Source organism: Lolium rigidum, chromosome 2 (genome assembly GCF_022539505.1).
Source record: "Lolium rigidum isolate FL_2022 chromosome 2, APGP_CSIRO_Lrig_0.1, whole genome shotgun sequence".
NCBI lineage: Eukaryota > Viridiplantae > Streptophyta > Magnoliopsida > Poales > Poaceae > Lolium > Lolium rigidum.
In genome coordinates this window covers 235,617,290-235,629,693 of record NC_061509.1, presented here as the reverse complement: position 1 = coordinate 235,629,693, position 12,404 = coordinate 235,617,290, and the positions used below count along the sequence as shown (strand labels likewise).

The window sequence follows — 12,404 nt, the reverse complement described above, 5'->3', positions numbered from 1 at the left end:
GCAAGTGAACGACGCATGAAGAAATTTAGCTCTCTCATTACATTGTATTTTTGGTCGATAAGTGCCTGCAAAATATATAGGTCAAATGCCTCTAGGCTGAATTGTGAGTGTTATTATTGTTCTTCATTACATAATAGTAACCTTTTTTTAGATTCAAGGCTCCATGAGCCCGATTTTAAATTAATAAAGCCCACAACGGCCAGAGTTTACAAGATGCTGAAAAACAGCTTACAGGCGATGAAAAACAAGCACTAAAAAGAAAAAACATTGAAGCGAAGCTTGATCATCGACGCCATTGTCCCGCGCAGAGAACTAACTGAAGAGAAAGCGAGGAATTGGAAGCATGCCACGGAGGACTTGAACCAGCGTCGAACACCATAGAAGAAACACAATGCCAGACGCTCCACCTCCGAAGAAAACACCCTGTTTTCTCGCCCCGGATCGGGGGCGCCGCACCCGTCAAGAGGGGATCTGCTCACCACGAGCACGTCTGGACAAAGATATGGGATTGGGAAGGTGCTGAACCCCGCCGCACCGCGACATTGCCGGAGACCGCCACCACCGCCACAGCACCCGTCACCACGCCGCGACCCAAACTGCCAGAAAAGAACGCACCGAAGCTGCGAGAAAAGAAAGTGCCAGTGCCCATGGTTGGTACCCAGCTCAACCACCGGAACACTGCGGCTACCGGAGAGGGGACCCTTCCCCTCTCACTCACCAAGGCAGAGATCACCGGGGAGAAGCGAACGCCACACCAGCACTAGCCCCGCAACACGAGAAGACGCCCGCTCCCAGCGGCCAAACCACCGTCGACGACACAACCACTGACCTAGCCATCCCAAGGCGGCGCCTTCAGGAAGGGCACGACGCCGGAGCGCCGCCGCCGCCCAAGCCGAGGCTTTTGGGTTTTCACCCGAGATAGGCTAGGCAGGGAGGGGACATAGTACCTCGAAATCGGCTTGAAGAAGGAGATCGGCGCCAACAGCGTCGACGACTTCGTGGCCGCCCCGTCGGCCAAGAGTTTCCCCCGGTCCAGCGCTCCACCTCCAAGCTGCGGCAACCCACCGAGCAAGTCCGGGGTTGGGCGGGGTTGAGCTCGACGCGCGGAAGGCAACGGCTCCGGATCCGGCGCGAGAGACCACCGGGCGATCTCCCCACCGCGTCTCTTCCACCGGCGCCTCGCCACCCGCGTAGCCAAGGAGCACGGCCACCGGCATCGGCGAGACGGAGCCCGCCGGCAGTCCACGCCGCCCTCACCCCCGACGAGGCCGCCGCCTCGAAACCCAGGGCCCCACCGAGGCCACCGCCGTAGAGCGCCTCCCGAGCCTTCGGCCAGGCCAGAGACCTGCCGACGGAGCAGAGGGCGCCCCGGAACGGCGACATCGACCGAAGCAGACCCCGTGCGAGATCCTCCAGCTAGCAAACGCGCGGGGAGGCGGGCGCCCAGATCCCCGCCGCCCCTTTCACCGACGTCGTGGGCTTAGCCCGGCGGTGCCTTGGGGGGCGACGAGGAGAGCCTGAAGGGGGGAAGGGCGGCGGCGGCGGGCTAGGGTTTCGCCCTCTCAGTCGCCTGGAGGGGCGACCCGAGAGAGCAAAACCGTTTTTCTCCCCTTCCACCAAGTCTCTGCTCCTAAGCCATAATAGTAACCTCTAGTAGTCACATGCGCCAAGCTTGGTTTAGCTGAATTTTTTCAGTCAACTGAGAATTAGCTTAATTTTCAACAAACTCATATATCATAGAACTGCATTGTGATCCGTGCTAGTATGAGTTGCCACATGGGATACAAGTGTGACTTTTTTTTAGTTTCACATGGTGTTGCAACTTAAAAAAAACTTTGGATCGTTAAAATGCTATGTAATTCGTGTTATGTGGCGTCTTTGGAGGTTGGGACCAATCCAAATATTCATCTAATATAAGCTTAACTTAGACCTCGAGAGCCTCGGTAACATAAGCATAACTCTATGACTGAAAACCATAATATTACAACTTTTAATAGAGTCAAGTTCCAAATTATTACACGCATTTGACCAACAGTACAACAACCAACGGAAAGCAAATTATGTTAGTCTAAATAACAAAATAGCAAAAGGGCCTAAGTGGCCATAACATAACGCGATGTTCCAGCCCATAATGCTCGGGCTGCTGCCTGGGAACCGCAAACTACTCGTCGACATCAACGGAAGAAACCACCATCCATCTGAGCATCTTGGTCTGCCCAGAAATGTAACAAGCTGAGTACATAGCCTCAACAAAGATTGAATACAACCTGTTAGTAAATTGGGTATACGATGCTTTTTGTGGAGTTTTTTTTGCGTGAAGCTAGTTTTCTCTATACTACAGGGGAGAGATGAAACTCGACTACTCGGAACCTTTGAAAAGGATAATTAAGAGAGCGATAACTCTAGATCTATATATAAACATGTTGAAATCCATCGAATCTTCATCATCAGCTGAACCTATCAACTAGGAGCACCTCCTGTACCCTGAGGAGATATCCTTATTTACACTGTCGCCAAGTTTTACGTTTAGGTTTATGTTATCTATGATCACAGAATTCATCACCAAATTGTGGACACGGCTTTCCGAAAAGATTTAACCCTGCAAGGTGTGCAACTTTACCTACACGTGCCAACCAACTTTTAATGCCACTAGGTTAGCATACTTTCTTGGTATGCCGACAAAGGGTGGTCGACCAAAACCTTTTCTTCCTTCGTCTGGATTAGAGCGATGTAAGTTTTGGATTGGAACGGCTGCGTCATGGACAGGGGCGGAGCGTCTTGGAGGCCATACAGGGTTGTGGCCCAGTCTTTGCTCATTGGAAAACACAAATTACAGGCTAAATAGCCCATGTATTTCTACTACTTGTTCGAATTTGCCTTATCTGGCCCAGTCTATAGAAGCTTTGATGGTTTGCATCGCTGTTTGGCCCATGCTTTGTTTTCGGTCACGCTCCGCCACTGGTCATGGATTAGAGCGGTGTTGGAGCTACGGCAAGACTACGGTGTCCATTGGATCGTGTCTGTTTTTCTTTTTGCTGTTGTAACAATGAGATATGACGGGTGGTTTATTCGGTGAACGCAGCGATTCTACCGGCGCCGGTAGGTGTACGAGTTTCATCCACCGTCCACCCGATTCTAAGATTGGTGATCCCCTTTCCACTTAATTTGATACGGATGAGATACCAAACAAGGAACGGAACGAATACCTGTGTAGGCCCTACCATCACTAGGAAAATATCTACCTCCTGCCTCCTCGTCGGGACTCTGTCTCTCACTCTCTCCCCGTTCTCTCTCTCAGTCGATTCAGGAAAAACTGGCGGCACGGCGAGCGGGTTCTTGAGCGAGGCAGCAGCCGGAGCGACGCTGCAACGGTATCTCTGGCTGCCTATCGTATGGTGCTCCTCCTCCTTGAGCCTGTCGCCGCATGCGTGGCAGAGCGCGACAGCGCGTCGGCCCTCAACCGACTCATCCGGCTACAGATCCCGGATTCCTCCTGCCTTAGGATCTTTGCATCCACGACGCTCTGCTGTGCAAGGTTCGGCGGAAAGAGCCGCGGCTCTGCTTTGAGGTGCGCAACAGCAGCACCGTCGAGGAAGACGGTCTCGATCCTCGACTCGCCATGTCCGGATTTGGCATCCACGACGGTGGTCACATCTGGATCGCCCGTACCGAAGCGTCGCCGGCGCCATCCCTGTAATTGAGCCAGGCAGGACGACGCCCGTCGCCTCTGGCTCCGGCGAGCTACAGTTGCAATCGACGATTTTCCAGTGGGAGTGCCGGATGAATTAGAGATGAAGGGGTCTGTGGATTTGAGGATTTTCTTTGTTCATCCTTAGATGTTGGGGAATTTCTAATCTGTGCAACTAAATTTGGGGATATTTCTAGTTCATCCTCTCGTGTTGCATATTTCACTTATTAACCGATACATGAAATAGTTTCCATATTTTTCTCTAGTGTTTCACTTAGTACAATATAGAATGTTTAATTAATAATTCCAAGGAAAAAATATTTTGCTTACAATACTCTAAGATGGATGGTTTATGTTCTAGTAAACTTAAATTGCATATATTATTATGCCGTGTTCCACAAAAGTACAAATTTTGCAGGTTCCACTTATTTTTCGGGGATGGACTTTGTTTTAGGACTTGTTCATGCACTATCACTTATTATCAATGAAGGATGGGAAAAGTATTGATAGCATGATTTTGGTGGTTTCAGTTAATTTTTCATGGATGAACTATGTGTTCACATTTTTTCCAGGCATGTTTCGATTATTTACTAGTAAAGGAGAAAAAAGTTTCAAGAAATTTCTGCTCTTAGTTTCACAATCTTAGTCATGTTTCATATTATGATGATAACGAACAAACTATATTTCACTTGTCAGGAGGTAGGTACCACTTTTTACTATAATGGACATTACATTTTCACTAGTACTCATTTGGTGTACACATATTGATAGACTAGTAATTTGATCTGATAAAAGATGGTACATGATTCACTAATTTTAATTAATAGTTCATGTTTCTATTAAGTTCCTTTTGTAGATAAGTGCCCAATCGATGTGTTTCATTAAAGTAACAATTTTTTATGTTTCACTTTTTTCCAAGATGGTCTATGTTTCACATATTTCACTTATTTTATCTATGAAGAGTAATAATGTTTTGATGATTTTATAATAACCATTTTATCATAAATACAAAGTTATATTATAATAAACATTTTATTATTGCCTCTTGGGCATATCTCCAACAGCGCCACTACTAACTTTCTGCCCTGCGAAATTCGAAATGGTCGGCTACCAACCCTTTACCCTTATCCCCACCCTCCTCCTCCTCCTACTTTACTACTTCTCCACTCTCTTCTCCTCCAACTCCTTCTTCCTTCCTCCTCCTCCTCCTCCTCCACTCCGGGCACTCCAACCTCCCCCTCCACTTCCTCCTCCTCTACATCCTACACCACTCCGGCCTCCTCTACTTCCCCCTCCTCCTCCTCCTCAATCCCGTCCTCATCCTCCTCTTCCTCTTCAACTCCCCCTCCTCCACCTTCTTCAACTCCGGCCTCCTCCTCCTCCTCCTCCTCCTCCTCCTCCTCCTCCTCCTCCTCCTCCTCCTCCTCCTCCTCCTCCTCCATCATCACCTCTCCTCCATCCTCACCGACAGCTAGGGAATGACCATGGACATGAACGGGTCAAATAATTCGGTCAATAAAAACGAGCAAAAAAAATTAAAAAAAATGTGCCAGATTCAGATCCAAATTTCAAATTTTCGTAGTGGCACGCTTCTTTTTTGCGCAGCGACGCACCTAGAAGAAATAGTAGTGGCGCACCAGTGAGCTAGTAGTGGCGCACTACGTGATGCGCCACTACTAAGCCAGATAGTAATGGTGCACCACTTGTGCGCCAGTGCTAACAGTTAGCAGTGGCGTGATAGGGTGCGCCACTGATAGTCAATATAGGTGTGCCACTGATTATCTATTTTGTAGTAGTGCTGATAGCCTTCGATGCTTGAAGTTATATATCTTGCTATCACATAGTTTCTTGTCATGTTTAGCATAAATTATTGGTGCACTTAGCTGAACCATAGTATATAGGTTTTGAGCTTGATAAAGTAAACGCTAGTTTTTTTCACATTTGTTAAGCCTACCTCGTAAAATTTTAAATTACCAATTCACCCGTCTAGACAGCATCTATGTCCTTTCAAATACCAAAGATATAGTCATCTTTATAGAAAATGACATAATAAAGGAAAGAAACTAGAAGAAGTTTCCATAAGAGTGAATAGTTTTGTTTTGGTGAGGATCAAGATGATGCCTATTTGTATGCTGAATTGTTTGACTGTAGATAAGTGCAGTTTCTTATAAGGTACTTGGATATTCTGATTTATTATCGGATACTTACAAATGCTTCATGGAAATTGGTAGAAGAGCGATTACAAATGATATTATTAAGTGGTTGGAAAGGTAAATTCTTATCTTTGGGAGGAAAATTGGTTCTCATAAACTCAGTACTAAGTAACATTGTTCTGTATACGATATCATTCTTCTAAATTTTCAATCAAGATTCTTTTGGCAAGGTGATAGTGAGAAAAAAAAATATCGATTGGGTGGAGTGTGGATTGCCGGCCTAAATATCAAGGAACTTGGGATTCATGACCTTGAGGTCAAGAATAGGTGCCTCCTTGTTAAATGAATTTTCAAGCTTCTTGCTCAAGATGAGGTTTCGCAAACCTTACTTAAGAAAAAGTACGTTGGATCACATTCACTATGTTGGGTTTATGGGAAACCTAGTGACTCACACTTCTAGGTTGGACTAATGTTGACGAAGAGTTTCTCCTTCCTATAAGGTTCTTTCTCAATTAGGGATGGATCGGAAATTATGTTCTGGGAGGATAAATGGCTAGGTAATCCCACGCTTCGAAAAAAATATCCGACTTTGTACAATATTGTACGCCACAAAAGTTATACGGTAGTTAAGGTGTTGTAATAGGCAAGCATCTGTTTTCTACAGCGTATGGCTATGGTCCATTTGACAGAGGGTCTGATGAATTTTAATGGAATCTTCATGAGCCCAGTGAATTCTGTGTACAAAGATTTGATCGAACCTGACGTGCCAGTTGATAATAATAGGAAAATTTGGAAAATGAAGATCCTTCTTAAATCAAGGTTTTCGCGTGGTATCTTCGTCGAGTAGTAATTCTTACCAAAAATAAGCTTGCAAAACATGATTGGAAGCAAAGTAAACGTGTGTCTTTTATCACCATGACCCTATAAAGCACTTATTAATTCTTCCAATGCAAATTTTCTAGATCAGTATGACCGGTTCTACCTTATACCCATTGTGCAATGTTGCGATATAATCAACAATTGGCTCAATGACGCAATTGTAAGCTACTTATTAGGGTGGAAGCACTATTCAATCGGTAGGACTATGTAGAAATGATAAAGTATTTAATGATAAAAAAATCTATTATACATGTCATCTACCGATGCACGGCTACGCTCCGTTAATGGCCGTCTCTACAATGCGTAGATCATCGGAATCTATTTACGAAGATCTCTACACAATGGGAGGATACGATAAGAGATATTTCTACTCAATATAGATGACAGCGTAATCTATAAATTGCTTCTCTTCACCAATATGTTATATACAAGGTACGCTCCATTAACGACCGTCTCTAAAATGTGTAGAGCATCAGAATCTATTTATGAAGATCTCGGAAGGATACGATAAGAGATATTTCTACTTAATATAGATGACAGCGTAGTCTATAAATTGCTTCTCTTCACCTTCGGTTCTCTTTTAATTTCTATTAGGATTACTTATATAGAGAGAGCCTTAGTTTTATTTTTGATGTAAGTTTTGGATTGGAACGGCTACATCATGGATTCGAACCATCTTGGAGCTACGGCAACACTGCTGTAGTCGGCTCTTGGACGTGTCCGCTCGATCGTTTCTGTTTTCTCTTTCTGTTGTAACGATGACATGTGACGGGTGGTTTATTAGCTGTTCTTCCGCGCGGCGCCAGCCTTGCAGATTTCCACCTGGTAGCTCAGATGAAATGCATCTGCAGTCCTTAAAGTTGTTGGCTATGTCTTAAACAGTCCCGGAACTTAGAAAATGCATCACTACGGTCCCCAATCTCGCTAGGTACGTCCATATACGGTCCGTCCTCACTACAAATGACGACCGCTGCGGTCTTCCAGTGCCCAGTCGCGTGAAGCAATAAGAAAAGGCATGCTCGATGGGTCCGTAGCAAATACAATCGCGTGTATGTGTAAGTACGTTACTGCGTACACTACTTTTTGTTACTATCACTAATCGATCTAGCTTAGCTGCAAGTTTCAAACGTTTTCATCTCGCTAAGCGGCCTCGATGGCTTTTTGAAGGCCGACGGCTAAAATGCCTCACACCGGTGCGCTTTAATTAAAAGCGTCGACGCGTTTTCGAGTCCAATAGAAATTGTTCGCAAATGGCGTGGATCGGACGCGCCGGCGCCTCGCCGCACGTCAGAAATCGCACGTGGGCTCTGCCTGACAGCCAGACGCACCGCTTTTCCCACCTTCCACCCACGCCCGACCCGACTCCCACCCACGCTCGAGCCGACTTCCACCCCTCTACATCGTCATTGCCACCATGCTTGCGATCGTTTGGGTGGGTGCTCGGACGCGCGGACAGTGGCTGGCGTCCGCCCAGCCGTTTGGGTAACGCTGCACCCAACACGGCTAGATATGGGTCACGGCCAAAGTATTTCGCATTTGGCCTTTTACTCAATATAAGGCATATAAAATCATAAGAAAAAATATAAATAAATTTAAATTATCCAGATTTATTACATAAAATTATTGTCCACCTATTAAATGACAAAGTACTTATTCAAATAAAATGTAAAATGATACAAATAGCTTAGGCATTGTTTTCTTCGGATTTTCATCATTTTTCTTGTTTACAACATTGTTGTCAAGATGCGTCCACATATGCTCAACCAAATCAGCATGGATCTACAAGTCATCGCTATCTACCATGATCTACAAGTAAAATGGGACAAATTAGTTGACCCATTTCATCGAATACCTCGCGGGCAGGGGCAATCCAATGTCTCCATAGGGACCTGCGGCAATGGTCACCCCGGCCGACTTGCGGCCTGGAAGCACGGTGCATGAGAGCTCACCTCTTTCGGCAAAGGCGAAGCTGATGTCGGCGAGAGGACTAGAACGTCGGCGGCGGCGGCCTCTGACGCTGCACCGAGGCCGCGAAAGCACATGCAAAACTGCCGGGGCGCGTCCTATGTTGCCGCACCGACGGAGGCGTCTCGACGTCGGTTGCTGGCGTCGACAGCGGTCGCAAATCGGTGGTGGTGGGGTGGCTGCGGAGCGAGGGGAAAGTTATCCGCGAGGGAGTTGTGGTTTGGGAGGCAAACATGCAGGCCAGGGGAGGACAAGAGGAGGACGCGAGAGGCCAGTAGTTGGTGTCCGCGGTCATGCAAACTATACCTAGATTTTGGCCGGCTTTGGCTCGTTCCGTACATCGATCGACGCTATCCGTTTTAGGATGCGTTGGCTCGTTGGACTGTGGATTTGTCTTGTTCAATCTATCCAAACCCCATTGGAGATGGCCTGAGGCGGTTGGAGTTTAGGGAGCTGCTGATGTAGCTACTGCTGTTGTTCTTGAGATCGTGGAGGAAGGTGTCAGGCAGGACGTGGCATACGTGGTTGGAGTTGAGGTAAAGCTGAGCTGGATTGGGAGCCCCGCGGTGCCACATCAGTAAAATACGGTGGTCAATCGTATCTAGGACCGTATGTGAACGTACCGATCGAGATTGAGGACCGTAGTGGTACATTTTCTGAGTTGAAGGACCGTTTCAGACATGACCAACAACTTCATGGACCATAGATGCATTTCACTCCTCGTCTCATAATTGGAGCTAAATTGTCGCCGGCGTGGGTGACTGGCTGATTTCTTCGCTTGGATCTTGATGACTTTGCATGACCTTTTTGTGGTGTGGGCTTTGTCGACCGCTGATTGCGGTGGACTCGGAGTCGCCTGGTCGGGGAGAACTCTGGCGCAATCATCCTAACACCGAAATATCTTGGTCACTGCTTTTCACCTGGAGGAATGTAGTATAGACTATAGAGTAGTTATGAACCATGCTGCGCTCTGCAGAACTTATCTTATTATTATTATTCTTCCGTCTTGTTCATCTACTAGCCAGACATTTCTTGTTCTCGAGGCATGCAGCTAGACAAGAAACATGCACAGCTCGTTCGAAGCACATTCAGCTTGCAGCAAGCAATCACACGCACCCTGCGCGCAAGAATTGAACCAGGCGGTCCAGGTTCTCGCTTGACGACCCGCCTTCCGCCGCCGCCGCCACGGCCTTCTCCTTCCACGCCGCCGCCTTGGCTCTCATGTCCTTGCCTTTCTCGCCGTCCATGGCCTCGAGCACGAGCCTCGCCACGTCCTCCCTGGTCACATCGTTGCCGATCTCCATCCCGATGCCCCACTTGGTGCAGGCGTAGCGGCAGTTGGTCGGCTGCTCGGCGAAGAAGGGCCAGCAGACCATGGGCACGCCGGCGCACACGCTCTCCAGCGTGGAGTTCCAGCCGCAGTGCGTGAGGAAGAGCCCCACCGACGGGTGCGAGAGGACCTGCTCCTGCGGGCACCAGCTCGCAAGGACGCCCCTGTCTTTCGTGACGCGGATGAACTCCTCCGGCAGCACGGCCTTCTCGCCAGAGACGAGGTCCGGCCGCACGACCCAAAGGAACGGCCGCCCGCAGCTCGCCAGCCCCCACGCGAACTCGGCGAGCTGCGCCGGGGTCACCACCGTGATGCTCCCGAAGTTCACGTACACGACCGAGCCTGGCCGCGCCTGGGCGTCCAGCCACCGGAGGCAGCTGGCGTCCTCCTTCCAGAGGTTCCCGCCGATCGCGTCGAGGTCGCCTCCGCCGGCGGCGGTTTTGGCGAATGTCTGGAGCGGGCCGACGGTGTACACGCGCGGGAACTCGCGGCGGAGCGCGTCCACGACGCCCTGCTCCAGCGCGTCGTAGGTGTTGAGGATGACCCCGCGGGCGCCGCGCGCGTTCTGCGCCTCGGGGCCGTCGTAGTTGAGCATGACGTCGTCCGGGTCGGTGGTTCGGATGAAGCTGGGGATGTCCCTCAGACGGACGCCCTCCATCCCCGGGATCCAGTCGATGGCCGTGTCCAGGTACCCGTTCGTCAGGTCACTCGCATCTGACACAAGTTACACAACAAGATCTGACACAAGTTACACAACACGATCTGACACAAGTTGCAGAAGAACATTCATGCTGATCTGATTATCTACAGGAGACCCAACTCCAGGTAGCTAGTGCGGTACCTTTGAGTGGTACGTAGCCTCTCTTGACGAGCTCGGCGAACTGGAGGTAGCCCATGAAGCCGCAGGCGCTGGTGGTCCAGAACACGAGGGCCGGGACTCCCATCTCCTCGGCGACCCTCTGCGCGAAGCTCATGACGCCGTCGGCTATGACGCAGCTCACGGGCGGCGTCCCTGGCGTGCCGTTGAGCCGGGCCAGCAGCTCCCCGAACGGCGCGGCGCTGTGCTTGGTGGTGGACAGGCAGAGCGCGGCGATGTCCTGCGTGACGTCGTCGTCGTCGGACGGGGGCAGGCCGTCCGGGACGGCCTCGAACCGGAAGCCGGCGACGCCGTCCAGCGAGCCCGGGCCGCGGGATCGGAGCAGGCGGCGGTGGTTGTACTCGGAGTTGACGAAGGTGATGTGGAAACCCCTGGCGTGGAGCACCTTGGCGAGGTGCATCATGGGCGTGACGTGGCCCTGCGCCGGCTGCGGGATCAGCACCGCGTGCGGCTGCTGCGGCTCGGAGCTCATCGCCGCTGTCCGGTCTCGGTGATCCGGGTGGGGGGATGATCGGTGATCCGGGGGGACTCGGTGGTGCTGGCACGGTTGCTTGCTAGCTACTGATTTTTGTACTGGAGTAGGTGTGTGAATCCTGATATACGGTGGAGACAGGGTGGTTGCTGCCCGAAAACCTGTATTTAAAGTGGACGGTAACTACAGTAGTGATGTTATCTGTGATGTCCCCATGTGCTAACTCAGTACACTCACAAAGTTATGAAATCAAACTGAAACGTAACTGAAATACGATATTTTTATGAAACATGTTGAAGTGACGTTAGCGGTGACATTAGCAGTTTCACTTTTTTGCCAGAGTATTTCACAATGTAATGTTTTTAATGTATTAATTTAGTTCATCACTTGTGTTTTAATTATTAGTTTTATATTACTCCGTAGATAAATGTCAGAAGCTTCACCAATCTCAAAGTATTAGGTGAATGGTAGATATAGCTCCTGTAGGTAAGATTGCTTTTAAAAACGTCGGGCTGGGTTGCTGCCTTGCTGACCATCATGCCGGTATGATCAACTACTGGTCTAGTGGCGGAGGATGAAAAAAAAATTAAGGCCGGGCAAAATTTTAAACGTAAAAAAGTGACGCAAAAGAATAAACTGTCTTGACACATTAGTAGTTTATATGATGGTAAGCACAGTCAGTACTATGGTAACAACAACATATTTAAATATAAGTAGAATCTACAAACGTACCGATAATGAAGCTTTAATGCCGTCTAGAAGTTCCAAGCGATAGCAAAGCTCTAGAAGTTCCAAGCAATAGCAAAGCTCTATCTTCCATTCGATTTTTTTTTTTTAAATTTCACCAAGATCAACACTTTTGAATATCGCTCGCTCGATGTAGCACACAATCAAATCATTAAGCCAACCATCTTGTTGCGCAACTCTATCTTGATAATCTTCATAGCTAAGAATGTTCTTTGAACTATTGCCGTCTCCACCGATAAAAGTATTGCCAACTCAATAAGACGGTATACTGTAGGAAACATGATATGCCTTTC

The 12,404-nt window shown here is 48.6% G+C and overlaps 1 protein-coding gene across 2 annotated transcripts; it reads right to left on the bottom strand.

The window, feature by feature from the left end:
• Positions 1-9,691: 9,691 nt before the first annotated feature.
• Positions 9,692-11,436, bottom strand: LOC124688347 (7-deoxyloganetin glucosyltransferase-like). Of its 2 annotated transcripts, XM_047222037.1 has the most exons (3): positions 10,857-11,436; positions 9,972-10,729; positions 9,692-9,935 (listed from the first exon to the last, which is right to left on the bottom strand). In XM_047222037.1, the coding sequence occupies exons 1-3, from the start codon at positions 11,362-11,364 to the stop codon at positions 9,792-9,794; spliced, it is 1,410 nt and encodes a 469-aa protein (XP_047077993.1). In that variant the 5' UTR covers positions 11,365-11,436; the 3' UTR covers positions 9,692-9,791. The 2 variants fall into 2 exon arrangements, with proteins under 2 accessions (XP_047077993.1, XP_047077992.1); XM_047222036.1 differs by having other exon boundaries at positions 9,692-10,729.
• Between the last annotated feature and the right edge of the window lie 968 nt (positions 11,437-12,404).